Below are 20,783 nucleotides of genomic sequence, written 5' to 3'. Positions count from 1 at the left end.
CATGTAGTGACAAAGAGTCACAAGGCCCGGATGGCCAGTGCAGGCCTTGGAGACAGTGGTACGGCACTTGGAATCTATTTGCAGTGCAATAGTAAGTAAGTCATTGAAAAGTTTAAGTCACTCTTTTTTTTTTTTTTTTTTTTTGAGATGGGGATTTGCTGTGTTGCCCAGGCTGGAGTACAGTGGCTATTCACAGGCTTGATCTTAGCACACTAGTCTCAAACTCCTAACCTCAAGCGATCCTTCTGCCTCAGCCTCCTGAGTAGGTGAGACTATAGGCACACACCACCGCACCCAGCTGTCATCATTTTTCATTTCTATTATTGTGTATGATTTATTTATTTATTATTTTTTTTTTGAGATGGAGTCTTTCTCTGTCCCCCAGGCTGGAGTGCGGTGGCGCGATCTCGGCTCACTGCAACCTCCACCTCCTGGGTTCACGCCACTCTCCTGCCTCAGCCTCCCAAGTAGCTGGGACCACAGGCGCCTGCCAGCACGCCCGGCTAATTTTTTTGTATTTTTTAGTAGAGACGGGGTTTCACCGTGTTAGCCAGGATGGTCTCGATCTCCTGACCTCGTGATCCACCCGCCTCGGCCTCCCAAAGTGCTGGGATTACAGGCTTGAGCCACCGCGCCCGGCTATTGTGTATGATTTATATAGTACAATCTGTGTAATATATTGAGGGCATACTTAATTTTTCTGAAGGTATGCATTTTTTTCTTTTTTGAGACAGGGTCTTGCTCTGTTGCCCAGGCTGGAGGGCAGTGACACGATCTCGGCTCACTGCAACCTCCGCCTCCTGGGTTCAAGCGATCCTCGTGCCTCAGACACCCAAGTAGTTGGGATTACAAGCACCATGCACCACCACACCAGCTAATTTTTGTATTTTTAGTAGAGACGGCGTTTCACCACATTGGCCAGGCTCGTCTCGAACTCCATCACAATAAATAACTCATGTTATCCGCCTGCCTCAGCCTCCCAGGATTACAGGTGCTGGGACTACAGGCGTAAGCTGCTGTGACTGGCCTGAAGGTAGCTTTTTTTTTTTTTTTTTTTTTGAGACAGAGTCTCACTGTCGCCTGGGCTGGAGTGCAATTACATGATCTTGGCTCACTGCAACTTTCGCCTCCTGGGTTCAAGTGATTCTCCTGCCTCAGCCTCCCGAGTAGCTGGGATTACAGGCACCCACCACTAAGCCCAGCTAATTTTTTAAATTTTTAGTAGAGACAGGGTTTCACCATGTTGCCCAGGCTGGTCTCGAACTCCTGACCTCTTGATTTGGCTGCCTCAGCCTCCCAAAGTGCTGGGATTACAGATGTGAGCCACTGTGCCCTGCCAGTATGCATTTTTAAAAGTGTGCAGATTCTTTCTCTAATGAGAAGATTTTAGGTAATTTCATCTCATTCCGTATCTCTAGTTACAATCTGCATACTTTTAATTCCAGAATTTCTATCACCAACACTAGTCTCTACTGAGCTCCCTACTCCTGTAACAGCAGCTTTCCAGGCTTCCCTGAAGCAAGAGAGTGTGTTAGAGACCTGAAGGAATTCCTAGGGGGCTGCCCTGAGGATTTCGGCTCACTGCAAGCTCCACCTCCTGGGTTCACGCCATTCTCCGGCCTCTGCCTCCCGAGTAGCTGGGAGTACAGGCGCCCGGCACCACGCCCAGCTAATTTTTTTTTTTTTTTTTTTTTTTTGTATTTTCAGAGAGATGAGGTTTCACCGTGTTAGCCAGGATGGTCTCGATCTCCTGACCTTGTGATCCGCCCGCCTTGGCCTCCCAAAGTGTTGGGATTACAGGCGTGAGCCACCGCACCCCGCTAATTTTTTTTACTTTTGTAAAGACAGGGGTCTCCCTATGTTATCTAGGCTGGTCTCAAACTCCTGGGCTGGAACAGTGTTCCCACCTCCGCCTTCCAAAATGTTGGGATCACAGGCTTGAGCCATCACGCAGGTTCAAGCCTTTAAACATGCAGCACAATTTGCAATGATATATGTTTTGCAAATTTTATAAATGTTTACTTATTTCAGGTCCATTTCCAGTACTAGGTGGGAAACTCTTTGAGGGAGGGGATATCTGTCTCGCTCACAGTTGATCTTCCTTGTAATGTGTCTGACTCATGATCAACACTGGTTTAATAAATACTGTCCCTGCCAGGAGCAGTGGCTCACACCTGTAATCCCAGCACTTTGGGAGGCTGAGGCAGGTGGGTCACTTGAGGTCAGGAGTTTGAGACCAGCCTGGCCAACATGGCGAAACCCCGTCTCTACTAAAAATACAAAAATTAGCCGGGCGCGGTGGCGGACACCTGTAATCCCAGCTACTAGGGAGGCTGAGGCAGGAGAATCACTTGAGTGCTGCAGGCAGAGGTTGCAGTGAGCTGAGATCATGCCACTGCATTCCTGCCTGGGTAAAAGAGCAAGACTCCGTCACAATAAATAAATACTGTCCCCACTAAATATCTTCCAGTTCTCTACATGCTGTGACTGCCACGCCAGCCTGCCCTGCCACCTTTTCTCACTCCTTTCCTACCTAACTCAAACTCAGCCCACACTGAAGACTCCTGCTTCTCCAGACCCCTCCCCTCTCCATCTTGTTCTTTGTTCATTGTTTCTTCCACACAATAGAGCTCCTTTAAGGATCATCTCAAGCATTGTGACACATTTTCTGATCCCCAATACATGAGCTGTCCCAGCTTTGAACCCCAAAGTATTTTGTAACTAATGACACTCCTATCCTGCCTTGCCTTAATTCTCACTTCTAGAGTAGGTGGGTGCTGATAACAACAGGTCTGAAAACTACGACCCTATAGTAATTTTTTAAAATCCCAGTACTTTGGGAGGCCGAAGTGGGTGGATTGCTTGAGGTCAGGAGTTCAAGACCAGCTTCGCCAATATGGTGAAACCCCATCTCTACTAAAAATACAAAAATTAGCCAGGCGTGGTGGCGTGTGCCTATAATCTCAGCTACTTGGGAGGCTGAGGCAGGAGAATCACTTGAAATCAGGAGATGGAGGTTACAGTGAGCCAAAATCACACCACTGCACTCCAGCCTGGGCAACAGAGTGAAACTCTGTCTCAAAAATATAAAAAAAACCCTAAAAATAGGCATAGTGGCTCATACCTGTAATCACAGCACTTTGGGAGGCCAAGGCAGGCGGATCACCTGAGGTCGGGAGTTCAAAACCAGCCTTGCCAACATTGGCAAAACCCCGTGTCTACTAAAAATTACAAAAAATTAGTTGGGCATGGTGGCGGGCGCCTGTAATCACAGCTATTCAGGAGGCCGAGGCAGGAGAATCGCTTGAACCTGGGAGGCAGAAGTTGCAGTGAGCTGAGGTCACGCCACCGAACTCCAGCCTGGGCGACAGAGCAAGACTCCATCTCGAAATAATAATAATAATAATATTAAAAACCTAGTACGCATCAGAACCACAAGATGAGCTTATTAAAATACAGATTCTCAGGCCTGAAAGAGTGCCTCAGTAGGAATCTGCGTTATTTCAAGCATCCTTTATGACTTTGATGCCCACCAGGGTAAGAACGTTATAAGTTAACTTGAAGTGATCAGAATCCCCAGACCTAAGGCTCACTGATTAAGTCTTAGGAAATGGAGGGAGTTCAGAGGTTGAATCCCCACCCTTCCTCCTCCAAGAGGTCAGATGAACAAAGACTCCAAAGTTTATTTGCCTTTCCTTTTTAATCCTCTTCTTACTCCAACTCTTTTAAAAAAAACTGCCCAGAAAACCCAGTAATTAAGCAAAAGGGAGCTCAAAGAGCCAAGGCAAGCCAGCCCAAGAGTAGCAGGGTCCCTCCCGCAGGGGCCAAAGTCTGGATGCTGGGGTCTCCACTCAGAGCCTGGTAGTAAAAGCTGGTGCAGAATAAGGTCGTTCCGGAAGCTAGCAATAACCCGGCCTGAAGGAGACACAGCACAGAAAACAGGATTGTTAAGTACAGGGCAGGCTGAGAGGGAGTGTGTGGGGCTTGATCAGGGTTAGGCACAGGGAAAGATTACCCAGAGTGGCTTTCTGCAATGGGGCACCCCTAACAGGGCCAGGCTGTGTAAGAAGTGGTGTTTGTTGGCCTTATCAAACAGCTGTAAGAAAAAGAGAAACGAAGGGATATCGTAGGCAATACAGGTGCCTGAGATCCCCTGATGACACAAGGGACCAAAGTTCCTTCCCCCACCCCACCCTTGAAGTCCCAGCTTGACCCCAGGCCTTTGGTTTACAGAGCCTTTGGCCTTTGCTGCTCCAGACATCCGCGACTCGCCCCACCCTCTCCCCGCCCACTTCCCCCAGGGACCCCAGACTTTGTGCCTTCGTAGACCCACGAGTCAGGGAGCCCCAGCGCAGTTACTTCACCTCCTTCCCGTAGGCATCTGGGAATTGGGCGCCTGTGGAGAAAAGAAGTAAAGGTTACCGGTCCTATTGCCAGCCCTAACCGCCCCCAATCCGGGGGGACCCAGGTGGACATTGGTGAGAAAGGGCACCCCCCCCCCCCGCCCAGGAAGCTTCCGATTGGTGGGAACACGCTCGGGCAGTACTGAGAACCCATTGGACCCAGCTGGGGGACTTTAAAAGGTTTAGGGCTCAGCGGACTGTCTGATAAACGGGCGGCCGGGCACTTCCCATAGGTTACGCCCTTGCAGCAGACCCCAGAGGACGCCCTAAGCACAGTCCCAGCTTCGTCCCCAGTCCCCTGACCGTGCGCCCCGTAGGAGGCCAAGCCTAAGGCCGCAGCTCCGGACAAGGCGCCCAAGCGGCGGAAAGCTGCAGCTGGCCCGGCCATAGCTGTAGAACAGGACGCACCGGACCAACGCCGCCTAGGCCACCCAAGAGGCCACCCAATCCCGGCCGCCCATGCAAATAAGGTTCACAGGCGCCCAATCCGGGCCGTGTTCATTTCAGCATTGAGCTCTTCACCTGCCTTTGTAAAACCGCTGCAGAGTGGCGAAGACGTCTGGCGGGCGGAGAAACCAGCACCAATTAGGAGCAGAGGAGCTAAGCAGTGGGGGGCGGGGTTGAGGGCGGGACTAGGGGATTTGCGTCACGGATTGGCCCACTTTCCAAGTTGATCGCCTCTTCGAACCCCCCACCCCCACGCTCCGGCCAATTTCCAAAGATCCCGGTCTTCTCTCAAAGTTCCGCCCCTTTTCCCACAGGCTCCTCCTGTTCAGCTTCAAATCAAACCCACTACCAAAAAGAGGCGGCCCCAAAGATAGCAAAGCCCCACCTATTGCCAGTAAGCCCCGCCCACTGCACAAATGGCTCCTCCCCCATGTCTGAAGGCTCCGCCTTCTTTGCATGATGCCCCGCCCCCTGTAGTTAAGATTTTTCTCCCCCCCCAGTCTCCCCGAGACCTCGAAAGCCCCGAGGGTGGAAGATCCGGGGGAGTGTTTCCACCCTGCCCTGGCCCGCTACATCCATCTGTCCGTCCACTCCCGCCTCTTCCCACCATCTCCAATCCCCCCACTCTCCGGAGGGCGGGCGGGCAGGCGGGTGCGAGCGGGGGGTGTGCGCCGCTCTCTCGGCAGGGGGCGGGGGAGGCGGCCGCGCGGTGACGCGCGGGGCTGCTGCGGCTGCTCCGCCGGCGGATCATCACTCTCGGGCTGGGATGGACGCGGGGCGGGCGGGCCCTGGCGCGCGGAGCCTGGAGTCCGGGCCTCCTGGCTGCTGAGCGTCCCTCGAAGCCTCCCCTCACCCCCGCCTTCCCTCCTAGGATCCGCGCTGACCCCCGCCCCGGGGCTCTGGACTCGGCTCCCGCCCTCCTCTGACTCCCCGGACCTCCCCCTCCCGCCCGCCCTCGGGATCGACTAGATCCCTCCCCCTCCCCGAGGATTCCGGCTGGATCCCTTGCCCCTGCACCGCGGATCCTGCGCTCCCGGGCCCCGGGCCCCTGGGGATTAACGTGGACTCCTCCTCCAGCACCCGATCCTTAGGATCCTCCGCCTGGACCGCCTTCTGGTCCCTCGAAGCCGGCCCACGGAACCAGCAGATCCTCAATCTAGTCCTGTCCCGTTGCCCCCTCCTTTCTCTGTCGTCCCTACTGCGGGGTTCCCTGTTCTCGGGCTCCCCCCGATACCATCCCCTAGCTCTCCTTTTCCCGGGGATCGACTGGATCCCGGCCCCGCCCCCCGGGGCTGGGGCGATCCCCCTCCCCCGCCGGGTGAGGCGCTGCGGGCGGGGGCTGGGCCTGCGAGGCCGCGGGGGCTCAGAGGCCGCCGCCCCCTCCCGAAGGCCGTTCGCCCCCCACTCGGAGCCCTGGATGGAGGCACCACGGCCCCAGGGCTGAGCCAGGTAGGACCTAAGCCGGGTCGGTGGAGGGGGCTGCGTGGCGGTCCACTGGGGTCTCCCTCTCCCCATCTCCCTCCCTGCGCCTGGTTTCCCCCAGCCTGCTCTGTCTGCGTGTCTCCGCCTAGGGATGCTCTCGCCGTGTCTCTGCGTCTTGGTCTCTTTGTCTCTGCCTCTCTCCAGTCCATGAATGATCCTTTGAATGGGCCCACAGACCCCGTGTGTTCCCATCTCCCCCTCCCCCTCCTTCTCCCCTTCCCGGCCAAGCCATTTTCACCACTGCAGGAAGGGGGGGCCTGAGGCCTGAGCCCCCGTCCCTCAACTCTCCCCGGCTGGGGGAGTCAGGCCTGGGCAGGAATGGAGAGAGAAGGCAGAGGGATGGGGAGAGGGAGGAGGGAGCAAGATGTGGCAGACAGAGATGGGGAGAGAAAATGGGGGAGACAGTGATGGGGAAAGACAGGAGAGAGAGACAGAAGGCTTAAGGGAGAAATTTGGGGAAGGTATTTGGAGGAGAGAGAAAGAAATGAGAAACACCAGGGAGAGAGATACAGAAGAGAAAGATGTAAAAAGACTGAGGGTGAGAGACTGAAGGCAAGAGCTGGAGCAAGCTGGAAGAGGCCCAGGAAAGATGCTCCCAGGGAGCACTACGGAGAGACAGATGGGGGGGCCTCCAGTGGGAGGGAAGGAGGGAGCGGAGCTGGCTGGTGGGAGGAGGCCAGGGGCCCAGAGTACCCTCAAGAGGAGAGGGTGACTGAGGCAGATCTTGTTGTGGGGAGGGGGAGGGGGCAGCAAGGCCATGGTAGCTCAGCCCAGTCTGGCACAGGAAAAGGAGATCTTGGGGAAATCAGCCCCCAGCCACCTCCAGGTGATGGGGGAATAGAGGAGCCTTAGAGAGGCTGAAAGGCAGGGGGCATGACTGGGTGTGTGTGGTAAGGATTCCTGTGTCCTTATCTCTGGAATAAATTGACACCTGCAGAGAGCCACCCGCGGGCTGGCGCCTGGCTCTGAAAACCCCGCGTCAGCAAACAGCTCTGGCGGCTGGTGGGGGGTGGGGGGCTTGCCGAAATGACCTGGGTGTCTGCCCCTCCCGTCTGATCTTCTCCCTTGGCTGGCCCCTGCTGCCCTAAGCACCCAGGCATCAGAGCAGCAACTGTAGGGGGGGCGGCAAGGGGAAGGGTAGGTGAATGGATGGGTCAGGATGGGAAGAGAAGAAAGCTAAGTGTTGCCCCCAGGACATGGGTCACAATGGCTTGCAAACATGAGGTGGTGGGGTCCAAGGTTGCTTGAAATTGCTGGAGGGGGGCAGTCAGTAGGCTCCTGTGATGTCTCCTCAAGCCCACCTCAGCACCCCCTCTCCCAAGCCAGAGGCCTGGTCACTAAGGCTAGGCTCTGATTGGCCAACAGGCAGGGCTCTTAGCGTTCTTGGTGCCCCCAATCTCCCCTTCCTCTCAACATATATACTTCTTCCTCTATGTTAAGGTTGGGGGGAATCTTGCATTCTGACTCACGCCTTTGCCCTCCCCTTCATGCCCTGAATGGACCCCCAAACCAAGCCAGCCCCTTCCCGTCTTCCTCCAGACCCCCCCTCCAGGGTTAAAGCTGCAGCCCGTTGCCGAGGTAACATTGCGGGGCAGCATCCCGTCACCCGGCAACCGGCTGCAGGATCACGCATCTGTCCCTGGATTTGCCCCTCCAGCGTCCCCTCCCTACTCTAACCCCAGCCTCAAGGTACCCCAACTTCTGACGGAGGAAATGGAGAGAGTCTGGGGAGAGAGGGGTCGCGGGCAGCACAAATCCTTAGCGAATGGTGTGTTGAAGTGGGGATAAGGTGCTGGGTTTGTGCAGTCCCAAGAAAGGCCTGAGTCTGGCCTGGGGTGGGGGTTCAGCGCCATGAAATTACAGCTCAGGAGTAATTAACACATATAAACAAACCTGCCACTTCCAGCTAATTAATGACTTGGTATTTTTATTTTCTCTTCCTTGTCTACCTCGTTCCCTCCCAGGGAGGTGGGAACTGGGACTCCTGAGTCCCTGAGGAGAACCTGCCTGGGAGGGATACATCAGCTGGAAGGGAGCATGCTGGGTCTGGGGAGCTGACCCGCCTCTCCTCTGGCTGGGTCCTGGACTTGAACCACATCTGGGCCCCACCCCCAGCCTAGGCGTCTGCTGAGGGGAGAAGGGCTGCTGGGTGGGAGTGGGGAGGTGTCAGGGGGCCTGTGGGTGGGAGAAGGGGGCAACTTGGTCTGAATTCCAGGTCACTAACCACTTGTCTCTTCTGTTTCCCCATTCCTTTCTGTCTGCCCCATCCAATTTCCCTTGCCCTCTTCCACCTCTGTATTTTTCTGTCTGTCCGTCTGTCTGTATCCTGCCGCCCTGCCCCTCTCGCTCCACCTCCCGCAGGTCGGGCCTGCCTTCACCTTCTCCCACTTCCTTCCCCTTCCCCACCCCGTGCCCCCTCCATGGAGAGGAACAGACCCCTTCTCTGTCCAGTCTAACCCAGGTCCCTCCCCAACCCCCTCCTCCCTCCTTTCCCCCACCCCCTCCTCCCTCCTGGGGCGAGGGGGGCCTCCCTCCCTCTCCCCCCCCTTCTCTCTCTCTCCGAGGGGGGGGGTCCCGGGGAGGGAGGGGGGGTCCCCCGATCAGCATGTGGCTCCTGGCGCTGTGTCTGGTGGGGCTGGCGGGGGCTCAACGGGGGGGAGGGGGTCCCGGCGGCGGCGGTGCCCCGGGCGGCCCCAGCCTGGGCCTCGGCAGCCTCGGGGAGGAGCGCTTCCCGGTGGTGAACACGGCCTACGGGCGAGTGCGCGGTGTGCGGCGCGAGCTCAACAACGAGATCCTGGGCCCAGTCGTGCAGTTCTTGGGCGTGCCCTACGCCACGCCGCCCCTGGGCGCCCGCCGCTTCCAGCCGCCTGAGGCGCCCGCCTCGTGGCCCGGCGTGCGCAACGCCACCACCCTGCCGCCCGCCTGCCCGCAGAACCTGCACGGGGCGCTGCCCGCCATCATGCTGCCTGTGTGGTTCACCGACAACTTGGAGGCAGCCGCCACCTACGTGCAGAACCAGAGCGAGGACTGCCTGTACCTCAACCTCTACGTGCCCACCGAGGACGGTAAGGGCGCGGGCACAAAGCCGGGCACCCCGTGGACACAGCCCACAAACGCACACGCAGACCCTCAGGCACTGGCACCGCTCTCGGGCTCAGAGCTGGGCCTTTGTGGGGGCAGTGAGGGACGGAGTGTCCCTGCAACCTCTACGTGCCCCCTGAGGATTATAAGGGTGCCTCCAGGAAGTCCCAGGCACACACCCTGCAGACAGCCGCTCCATAAGTTCTTTATGCCCATGGGGGTCCATGGTAGGGATGGCAGGCACTGGACTAGGCTCACCCACTCTCTCCCCAAAGACACACAGTCTGCCAGCTAATCTCAACCTGGCCACGGAGGGGGAATCAGGTGATGCATCCTCTGCTCCGACACCCACTCCAACCTTGCCCCACCTCCCGCTGCCAGACCTGGGCTCGTTCATGGCAGAATACCCAGGTTAGCTACATCTGCACCTCAAGGACAACGCAGGCTCTCCCTCTCCCCCTGGCCAGCGAGGGCTGCCTTCCCTTCCATCTATCACATCATGTCCAGAGCCCCTTGCCTGAGCTGAGCGCCTTGGCAGTGGTACTGATGTCCTTCTCTTCTCCCTTGACCCCTGTACGCCCCTGAAGGATCGGGGAAGCTCCTTGCGGAGGGCCCCTCCACTCACAGCACAGGCCACCCATCTTCCCTGGGGCTCTTGAACTTCTGTTCTTAATGAACTCTTGTTCACTACAGGACTGCTTCTAGCCCCTGGCACATTCCTTCTGGACAGTTCTCCACCCTCCATCCTCAGCACTCCAAGACTAATCAGAACACCTTCCAGAATGTGAACAGGGTGCAATAGGTGGATTCCAGCCATTGCAGCAGACCAGCCTCACAAACACCCACCCCCCTCACCCCACATGTCTCTTCTGACACCCATCTCACCGCTCCAAAACATGGCAGCATCTGCGCAGAGACCATCCGCTGCCACCACGCTTCCCACAGTCCATGTTTCCAGCAACCTTACACAGAGGCCTGGTACCCAGGAGCTCCTAATGTGCCCTGTACATACCCAGCACCTCCACGGCGTGTGCTCAAGTCCCAAAACAGACTGCGAATCCCCACTACTCCACACTGAAATCATCACCCAACCAACCTATACACTGAACTTGTGTCCCAGCACCCCACAATCACAATTCCCAATACTTTCACATCACACACACCCCCAGTACATCTCTGAAACTGTGTACCGTGTCACCCACACACACCTGTGCTCCCCAGCATCCCTGGATATAGATCACGTGCCTTAAGAACATCCACACATCCAGTAACCTGCGCGCCTGGGCTGTGTGCTCAGCAGGCCCCTCACACCACATTCTCCAACATCCCCAACACTCCTCAATCATTGTTTCCCCCACTCCTACCTAGAGATCATCTGCACCAGACCTCAGGTGGCGAAAACACATCCGGCAAGCTTCCACTCTACTCACCGAACAAGCACTCCAACACCATGCCCCCTGCACCCGGAATCCCCCCCTGCCAAGCATGGAACATCTCATGCACCTCCACCCACCCATGTCCATCCCAATACCTCCCAAATGGACCATTCACCCTGTATCCCCCATCCCAGCCATACCCCTCTCCATATAAACCACGCCTCCCCACAACCCATACACACAACGCAGAGTGTCATCTACTCTAATCCTATTCAAATTTGAAGCACCCTAGTTCCCCATAAGCATTTATCCCAGTACATGCCCCACGTGCCCCCCAGTACAACGCCCTCCACAGGAGAGCCGTGCACGCCACACTCCTCTGCCATCCCAGCGCCTGCCCCATCATGAGTCCTTCACCTCAGCACCTCCATGTGGGCTGCCCATCCCAGCACTCCCCACTCTCACACAGGCTCTGCACACCCCAGGGCCCCCTCAATGCTGTCTCGTCACCCTCCATGTGAAACATCCACCCAGCACTTGCCACCAATGGACTGTCCACCCCAACACCTCCACACAGTTGTCCACCCCTGCCCCCACACCACCCTTGCCCACACCTTCTGTATTTTTAGCCACTGCTGATTGCAGACCTGCTGGGGCCTGACACATTCAGGTGATCTCACTGAATCTTCACACCAGCTCTGGGAGGAAGAGGTTGACTCAGGCGCGCACACACACGCGCTTCATAGACTCACGTGCACACATGCCCTGCTGACTTCGTCCCCACCCCATCCTCTCACAAAGAAGAGGCCCTGTTCCCAGCGGGTCCCCATGGGGCCATCACTGCCACTTAAGAGATGCCTTCCAGAGCTTGCCTTGGCCTTGACCCACGTGCCAGTCCCTGTGCCATTGAGGAAAAACCAATCAGCCTCGGGGAACCCCCAGGTCTCTGGGCTCCAGCTCGCCCCTGACCAACCCCATAATCTGGAAGAAGCCCTGGCACTGGGCGAACCTGGTGCTCCCGGTACCTGCTGGCACCTGTGTGCCAGGCTGGCTCAGGGCACTGTGTTCCTCATTCCCTATCTGTGGACTGAACCACCTGCTCGGCCGTTGGGGAAGGGGTGCTTTTTTGCAGTGGAGCAGGGTCAGGGGAGGCGGTGGCTGGTGGCCCTGGTGGGAAATTCACCGTTTTGCGGGGAGGAGAGGAAGCCTGGGTAAGGGACGAGGTTGGGGGGAGTGCGGAGGGTTGAGCTGGAGCGGAGGGCAAGACCTGATGACCCCCTTCCCTGCTTTGCCTACACTGGGGAGCTGGGGTGAGAAGCCAGGCCTGTGAGTGCGGATAGACGAGAAGTGCTGGTGGTGAGGCTGGGTAGCGGGCGGGCAGCCCCAGCTGACCTTCCCATAGCCCTCCAGTGGGGAGAGGAAGGCTTCTGGGGCTGAGCTGCGGGGCAGGCTGCCCCCAAAACCTGTCCTGCTCGCTGCCCTGCAGAGTGGTCCAGAGGGAAGCAGAGTCTTTTCTGCTGCAGTCTCTCCTCCCTACAGCCTTGTTGGGGGCGGCAGGCAGGTGCTTCGCTGGCCCTGAAGGGGGCCTTCTGAGAGGTGGCCTGGGTGGCAAGCTGGCCTTTGTCTCCCAGGGGCTCTGGGTGGGCTTCCCCTCCCCTCCCACCCCACCTCTAACACTGTTTCATTTCCAGCAATTAGCAAACACATCGACAAGCCAAAACCTTTCCAGCCAAGTCGATATGTCTTAAGACAGGCCTCAGCCCACTCAGGCACCCCATCCCCCAAAACCAGCCTTTTCTTTGGGGCATGACTTTTTCCGGGGAGGGGAACAAAATTGGGTTGTAGAAACGTTTTTCTCTTTTCTTGGTTTCTTTTTCTTGCAAACGAATTTTGCTTTTTTTGGCTTATTTTTTCTGCCTCCCCCACCCTCCCCTTTTCTGCTTTCTCTCCTCCCCTCCCCATCCACCACCTCCCCCCGACCCCCATCTTTCCCCACAAAATTGTCCTTTTTTCTCTGTTTTGTGTTCCCGGTCTTAGGTCCGCTCACAAAAAAACGTGACGAGGCGACGCTCAATCCGCCAGACACAGGTAGATTTAAAAATCCCGCTGCTGCATGTGGTTGCTTATAAGAGGACGTTCATGGCCCTGCCCCTCACTAAATGTCCCCACAGCCCTCAAGGCCCCTCAGTCGTTCTCCCAACTAAAATGAAAAAGAAAAGAAAAGAAAAATGTTTAATAATTGGAAAAAAGAATTATGAAAACTTCAAACGAAATTTGAACAGTGTTGGACCCAGTAGAAAACCTGCCAGAAAAGCTAAACATGGTGAAAATAAGCCGAAAAACAAAAAGAAATTGGAATGTCAGAAAAATAAAATTCAAAAGAATTGGTTAAAATGTTTAGAATTTGAAAGAAATCTGGACAGTTTTGAAACCTGTGAAATGTAACATTTGAAAAAAAACAATTTGAAATTGGAGCAAAACAACAGTTCAAAAAAAATGTTAAAGTTGGCAAATTGATGACACCATTGAAACATCAGAAGGCTGCCGCAATTTCCAAAAGCCTGTCAGACACAGAAAACGCAAACATTTGAAGTGAATTAAAGAATTTGACAATTTTTTAAAACAGGGCCCAATATCTTGAAGTTTCACCACAAAATTTTGAAGAAAAAAAATGCAAAGAATTTTTTTCTTTTTTTCTTTTTTTCCAAAATGGATCTTTTTGTTTTTTCTTTTCTTGTTGAATCTGCCCCGAGAGCTTCTTGCTTTTTGGTTGTTTTTTCTTTCTTTCTTTCTTCTTTCTTGATCCTGTTTTTGTTGTTGGTTTTGAATTCTTGTCGCCCCAGCCCCTCTTCCTGCTCCTTCCCTTTCTGACCCCTCCTCCCCTCACACTGGGAGAGGGGTGGGGTGAGGATGGGAGAACTGAGGACAATTAGGACAGGACCTTGGAGGGAAGGAGATTCCGGCCTGAAAGTGCCGGGAGGTCACTGGAGGTTCAGGAGCAAAGGAGAGGACAGGATTTGAGGAGAACTCAGCGAGGGTGCTTCCCACCTAGAAGCTCTGGCGGAAGCAGTCAGGAGCATGGGGGCTGCACAGGGAGTCTTAGGGATGGGAGGCAGGAAGCTGTCTGTGAGGTCAAGGAGAATGTCTTAGTGACCTGCAGGTTGACCTTCTGGCAGGAGGGATGTTTCTACCAGGATGAGGGAGATGGGCAGAGGCGCTGGGGACCGGCTGTGGAGGCCCAGGCCTGGCTTTGGTTTGCTGAGTGTCCAGGCTAGCAAGGAGGGCCAGTGTCAAGAAAGAGGAGGGCCTGTGGGCCAGGGGTGACCCCAGCCCTAGCACTATGGCTGAATCATGGGGAGCTACAGGGGAGGATGCTGTAGACTCGGGGGCCCTGGCAAGCACTCTCAGACTTCCGCCTCCTCTGGAATTAGTCACCCTTCAGTCCAATCTGGAGCAACTCAAGGGCCTGATCACATGTGGCAGTGATCAGGGGATCCTCTGGGGGTATGGCAGGCAGGAGTCCAGTGCAGAACCCAGGGCTCAGGCCAGTTTGGGGGTGTCCAAAACTAAGCTGCACCCTGGCTTCATTAAGCAGGCTCTTCCTCCTCCTGCCACAGTAATTAGGCTGGGGGTTGCCATGGTGACTGGGGAGGTGACCTAGAAAGGAATTAGGGCGGGGAGAAGACCAAGCCCCAGGGACCCTAGGCCTGGCACCCCTCACCCACAGACCAGGGACCCTAGGCCTGGCCCCCCTCACCCACAGACCAGGGTACCATGTGGAGCAGAGGCCCAAGGCCTGAGTCGGAGGAGACGCCAGGACCCCCCCAGCAGCTCCAGCTCCAGTTCTAGCCTCGGGAGCTTGCTCTTTCCAGGGACAGGAAGGAGATGTGCTGTGTGTGGGGGTGCTGGGGGTTCCCTGGATCCAGCAGATGCCCTAAGGAGGGCCACTGCCCACCCCCAGCCTCTATGGGGTTTCTTGGAAAGTCTGCATTGGAGAAGTGCCGCGGGGAAGGCTGGCAGAGGGTGGGGAGGGACCGTCTGCCAGGGCTAGCTGGGGAGGGAGGAGGGGAATCCGGTCTTGCCCCCCAGGGATGGGAGTGACATGTCCCCTGAGCTCCAGGCCAGTCCTCAGCAGGCCTGGGAGCTGGGTGGTGCTGCTTCCGGTCTGACTGTGTCCTTGTCCCTGACCCCCTGGCCCACCTGCCCACCCCCTCCCCACACAGATATCCGTGACCCTGGGAAGAAGCCTGTGATGCTGTTTCTCCACGGCGGCTCCTACATGGAGGGGACCGGAAACATGTTCGATGGCTCAGTCCTGGCCGCCTACGGCAACGTCATTGTAGCCACGCTCAACTACCGTCTTGGGGTGCTCGGTGAGAGTGGGCAGCCAACTCTGGGGATCAGGGGAGTCTGGGAGGTGGGCCTGGTGGGCAGGCTTCTTCCACATCCAGCAGAATGGCTTCTGGGCTGGACTGAGCTGCCCAGAAAGGGGGCAGGGGCGCTGTGACACCTCCAGGGGGCCCTCTTCTTCTCTACTCCCAGGTTTTCTCAGCACTGGGGACCAGGCTGCAAAAGGCAACTATGGGCTCCTGGACCAGATCCAGGCCCTGCGCTGGCTCAGTGAAAACATCGCCCACTTCGGGGGCGACCCCGAGCGTATCACCATCTTTGGGTCCGGGGCAGGGGCCTCCTGCGTCAACCTTCTGATCCTCTCCCACCATTCAGAAGGTACCAGCAGTGTCCCAGCCTGTTCCACCCTTCCCGACCCTGCCAGCTCCCCGCTTCTCCTTCAGGCCGGTACTCACAGCCTGGCCTGAGGTCTGCCTGTCCCACCAGGGCTGTTCCAGAAGGCCATTGCCCAGAGTGGCACCGCCATTTCCAGCTGGTCTGTCAACTACCAGCCGCTCAAGTACACGCGGCTGCTAGCAGCCAAGGTGGGCTGTGACCGAGAGGACAGCGCTGAAGCTGTGGAGTGTCTGCGCCGGAAGCCCTCCCGGGAGCTGGTGGACCAGGACGTGCAGCCTGCCCGGTATGGGGTGGGAGAGGGCTGGGTCCAGGCCTTCACTATCCTTGCTGGTTCCAAGGAGGCTGAGGTGAGAGGTGCCTGTGGGCATCCCATTTGGCAAGGAGAAATGGGCTTCAGGCCCCCAGTAAGTGGCCTCCTCTTGCAAGCCTTCCTTCAGTGGAGGTGCTCAGACAGAGCAGATGAGCACAGGGTGCCGTGAAGTGCTTTGGGAAGACTTCCGGAGAGGCCAGATCTCCCAAAGGACACACTGGAGGATTTCAAGTAGGGAAGAAGGGTCTTGCAGGTAGAGAGAAGCATCTGCGTGTGGGCTTAGCAGGCCACAGGCCGAGAGGAGGCCAGTGAGCAGGTGGTGAGACCCTGACCCCTTCTCCCCAGCTACCACATCGCCTTTGGGCCCGTGGTGGACGGCGACGTGGTCCCTGATGACCCTGAGATCCTCATGCAGCAGGGAGAATTCCTCAACTACGACATGCTCATCGGCGTCAACCAGGGAGAGGGCCTCAAGTTCGTGGAGGACTCTGCAGAGAGCGAGGATGGTGTGTCTGCCAGCGCCTTTGACTTCACTGTCTCCAACTTTGTGGACAACCTGTATGGCTATCCGGAAGGCAAGGATGTGCTTCGGGAGACCATCAAGTTTATGTACACAGACTGGGCCGACCGGGACAATGGCGAAATGCGCCGCAAAACCCTGCTGGCGCTCTTTACTGACCACCAGTGGGTGGCACCAGCTGTGGCCACTGCCAAGCTGCACGCCGACTACCAGTCTCCCGTCTACTTTTACACCTTCTACCACCACTGCCAGGCGGAGGGCCGGCCTGAGTGGGCAGATGCGGCACACGGGGATGAACTGCCCTATGTCTTTGGCGTGCCCATGGTGGGTGCCACTGACCTCTTCCCCTGCAACTTCTCCAAGAATGACGTCATGCTCAGTGCCGTGGTCATGACCTACTGGACCAACTTCGCCAAGACTGGGTGAGGGCCGGAAGAGCTGGGCGGGGCTGGGCGGGGCTGGGCAGGGCCCTCCCTCCTTCACATGGCCGCCGTTCCTCTGTTAAGGCACTCACTCTGGCCTGCCCTCTTGCTCAAGTGAAACCAACCCAGACGCCTCTGTGCCAGGCACTGAGTTGAGCGTTGGAGACTCAGCAGTATCAGACAGAGAGGCCCATGTCCTTTCTGGGGAGTTGGGGGCCCACTCAGTGGCTTTGGCTTGGCGTCCATCTCTCCCTCCTCCTTGCCTGATCCCCCCTGCCCAACCCCCCTAGGGCTCTGCACCTCTGGCTGACTGCTCAGGTGTGTGTGTCTGAGTGTGTGTAAGAGTTTGCGTGTCTCTTTACTTCTGTCTGTGTCTCTCTGAAAATCCACTGACAGCTCTCCACTTCCCTCTGCTGCTCTCTTTTGTCTGCTTACTTTTCGCTGTCTCTGGCTGCCGGCTGATTTCAGCCTGGCTGTGTCTGTGTCTCTGGCTGTCCCTCCCGTGTCTTTGACCCTGTCTCTGTTTCATTCAGGCTCAGCTTCTGCTGCTCCCTGGCTATCTCTGTGTGCGTCCCTGCCCCTCTGCCCGCATTTCTGGCTGTCTCTGGCAGTCTGTCTCCATCCCTATTTGTCTCTCTGGCTTTGTCTCCTGCAGTTTCTGTGTCTCTTCATATCCATCTATGTCTCTCTGCCTCTGTGACTTTTTCTCTGACTTTCTTGCCATCCCCCTGTCTCTCTGCATCTCTGTCTGCCTCCCTGCCCACTGCCACCCACCCTCCTTCAGAGCCTTGCCCTCACTCCTCCTTTCCCTGCCCTCCTGTGCCCACAGGGACCCCAACCAGCCGGTGCCGCAGGATACCAAGTTCATCCACACCAAGCCCAATCGCTTCGAGGAGGTGGTGTGGAGCAAATTCAACAGCAAGGAGAAGCAGTATCTGCACATAGGCCTGAAGCCACGTGTGCGTGACAACTACCGCGCCAACAAGGTGGCCTTCTGGCTGGAGCTTGTGCCCCACCTGCACAACCTGCACACGGAGCTCTTCACCACCACCACGCGCCTGCCTCCCTACGCCACGCGCTGGCCGCCTCGTCCCCCCGCCGGTGCCCCGGGCACACGCCGGCCCCCGCCGCCTGCCACCCTGCCTCCCGAGCCCGAGCCCGAGCCCGGCCCGAGGGCCTACGACCGCTTCCCCGGGGACTCTCGGGACTACTCCACGGAGCTGAGCGTCACCGTGGCCGTGGGTGCCTCCCTCCTCTTCCTCAACATCCTGGCCTTTGCTGCCCTCTACTACAAGCGGGACCGGCGGCAGGAGCTGCGGTGCAGGCGGCTTAGCCCACCTGGCGGCTCAGGCTCTGGTGTGCCCGGTGGTGGCCCCCTGCTCCCCACCGCGGGCCGTGAGCTGCCACCAGAGGAGGAGCTGGTGTCACTGCAGCTGAAGCGGGGTGGTGGCGTTGGGGCGGACCCTGCCGAGGCTCTGCGCCCTGCCTGCCCGCCCGACTACACCCTGGCCCTGCGCCGGGCACCGGACGATGTGCCTCTCTTGGCCCCCGGGGCCCTGACCCTGCTGCCCAGTGGCCTGGGGCCACCGCCACCCCCACCGCCCCCCTCCCTTCATCCCTTCGGGCCCTTCCCCCCGCCCCCTCCCACCGCTACCAGCCACAACAACACGCTACCCCACCCCCACTCCACCACTCGGGTATAGGGGGCGGGTGGGGAGGCCCTCCTCCCCGGCCCTCCCTGGCCCGGCCACTCCGAAGGCAGGGAGGAGGACTTGGCAACTGGCTTTTCTCCTGTGGAGTCGTCACACGCCATCCAGCAGCGCTAAGGTGGACATGGAATTCCTCCCTGGGATGCGTGTCTTTCCCACACAGAGAAGCCCAGTCTCTTCTCTGGACCTGGGCCTTTGAACAACTGGGGGGCGTTTTCTCCCCCACATTGGGACACCAGTCTTCGGTGTGTGGAATGTGGTATTTTCCCGCGTGGAGGTGTGCTTTCTCACAACGGCGTGTGTTTTCCCATGTGCAGGGTGAGGGTTTTTTTTGCCGCCCTGGACACATGTTGGCCCCCTCAAAGAATTTCTGTGGGGATTTGAACCCCAGAATCCTGTTCCCCCACCCCTTCTCCCACCTCCTCCCCTCTCCCTCCCCCTGGAGACCCTGGAAGTGGTGTGTTCACATACAGTGACCCTTGGCCACCAGACCACAGAGGATGGAGCCTGGGAAGCAGAGAGGAAATCACAGCCCCCTCGCCCCCCTGCCTCCCCTGCCCCCACCCCAGCGAAGCATGTTCCCCCCGACACCCCCCTTGGCACAAGTCAGATGAAGCACGTTCTGCTGGGGAGGCTGTCACCTTCCAGAGAGGACAGACACAGATTTCCTGCCGGGGGAGGAAGGAGTCCTCGCATCCCAGTGCTGCCTGGAAGCTTATTTTCCCGTGGTCCAGGACGCATTTCTCTGAGTGGAAACATGTTCCTGCATGTGGATGTGTGTTTTCCCAGGCAGACAGCCCCTCTCTTCCCAGCACTTCCCTGCCTCCCCCAGGCCTCAGGCCCAGCACTTAGTTCCTCCTCACATGGCAGGTGAGCACAGACTTCTGGTTGGCAGGAGCTGAGGAGGGTGAACAAACCTGGAGGGGGGCCCCCGGCCCTTGCTCCCGAGTTGGGGGGAGGGGGCGTGGCAACGTGCCGCCCGCAGAGGCCATGCATGTTTGACCAAAGCCCTCACTGGGGTCCGAGGACAGCCTTTTCCTCAGGCCTCAGAGCGTTGCTCATCCGTGCCAAACTGGGTAGGCGGATTTGAGCGGAAAGACCCCCAAAATGTGCCAAGAATTTCCCAGTCCCAGGCAGGGCAGGGGAAACTAAGGACAAGCAGGATACAGGGCGAGGGATGTGGCAGGTGAGGGGGCTCCCGCCTGTGCCCTCCTCACCATGTCTCCCCCACCCTGCCTCAGTTCTCCGTTCCCCTTCATCTCCGTCCCCCTCTTTGAAGCTGTCCCCATCTCCATGTTAGACCAGCCTTCTTCTCAGCTGACCACCCTCCTCTGACCCACGCCCCCTCCTTGACTGAAAGAAAGGAGCCTTGAAGGGTGGAGGGGAGGCAGTGGGGAGAAAGGTCTCACCGGACAGGCTGGGGCGAATGAGGTCAGCGGTGCTGAGGAACAGATGGAGGGGGCGGTGGGGACGGGTCTTGGGCAGACACCAGCAGGAAGAATTTGAAATGTGTGAGGTGACTCCCCGGAGGGCCTTGGGCTGGAGCCTCTGGGAAAAAAATGATGTCTGGAAGGGCTTAAGGGACACAGTGGACGAGGGGAGAGTCCTCATCTGCTGGCATTTTGTGGGGTGTTAGTGCCAAACTTGAATAGGGGCTGGGGTGCTGTCTTCCACTGACACCCAAATCCAGAATCCCTGGTCTTGAGTCCCCAGAACTTTGCCTCTTGACTGTCCCTTCTACTCCTACCTCCATCCATGGAAAATTAGTTCTTTTCTGATCCTTTCCCCTGCCTGGTCTAGCTCCTCTCCAAACAGCCATGCCCTCCAAATGCTAGAGACCTGGGCCCTGAACCCTGTAGACAGATGCCCCCAGAATTGGGGCATGGGAGGGGGGCTGGGGGACCCCATGATTCAGCCACGGACTCCAATGCCCAGCTCCTCAACAATCCCAACAATCCCTTATCCCTACCCCAACCCTTTGCGGCTCTGTACACATTTTTAAACCTGGCAAAAGATGAAGAGAATATTGTAAATATAAAAGTTTAACTGTTGGTTGTGCCTGCTCTGTTGTGGGGAGGGCGGTCTCTAAAGAAACAAGCCCTGGGGAAGTGATGAGGGAGGAGGGGTCTTTTCAATGACCAGCTCTGAGGTCTGAGAGGAAGGGGGAGTGGGTGCTGGGGTCTGGTTGTCATGGTAATGAGTCTGTTTGGCAAATGAACGTCAGGACCCATGTCTATGCCAAGACTGGAGCCTGGTGTCGTTCTATAATGGAAGGACAAGGGCTGAT

General features: G+C 57.4%; 2 protein-coding genes across 2 annotated transcripts; one reads left to right on the top strand and one right to left on the bottom strand.

The window, feature by feature from the left end:
• Positions 1 to 3,681: 3,681 nt before the first annotated feature.
• TMEM256 (transmembrane protein 256) lies at positions 3,682 to 4,849 on the bottom strand. The gene is made up of 4 exons (XM_055256475.2): positions 4,707 to 4,849; positions 4,365 to 4,396; positions 4,016 to 4,096; positions 3,682 to 3,915 (listed from the first exon to the last, which is right to left on the bottom strand). Exons 1-4 carry the CDS (start codon positions 4,789 to 4,791, stop codon positions 3,772 to 3,774), a joined length of 342 nt encoding a protein of 113 aa, XP_055112450.1. The 5' UTR covers positions 4,792 to 4,849; the 3' UTR covers positions 3,682 to 3,771.
• A 696-nt stretch (positions 4,850 to 5,545) lies between these two features.
• Positions 5,546 to 20,547, top strand: NLGN2 (neuroligin 2). Its single transcript, XM_055256473.2, has 8 exons — positions 5,546 to 6,299; positions 8,694 to 9,397; positions 12,827 to 12,877; positions 15,013 to 15,162; positions 15,332 to 15,517; positions 15,626 to 15,818; positions 16,191 to 16,787; positions 17,617 to 20,547. Exons 2-8 carry the CDS (start codon positions 8,938 to 8,940, stop codon positions 18,488 to 18,490), a joined length of 2,511 nt encoding a protein of 836 aa, XP_055112448.1. The 5' UTR covers positions 5,546 to 6,299; positions 8,694 to 8,937; the 3' UTR covers positions 18,491 to 20,547.
• Positions 20,548 to 20,783: the final 236 nt, after the last annotated feature.

This window comes from Symphalangus syndactylus, chromosome 20, assembly GCF_028878055.3.
Source record: "Symphalangus syndactylus isolate Jambi chromosome 20, NHGRI_mSymSyn1-v2.1_pri, whole genome shotgun sequence".
In the NCBI taxonomy this organism is placed as follows: Eukaryota; Metazoa; Chordata; class Mammalia; order Primates; family Hylobatidae; genus Symphalangus; species Symphalangus syndactylus.
Note: the sequence above shows the minus strand (reverse complement) of the source record. Positions and strands in the feature narration are given on the sequence as shown.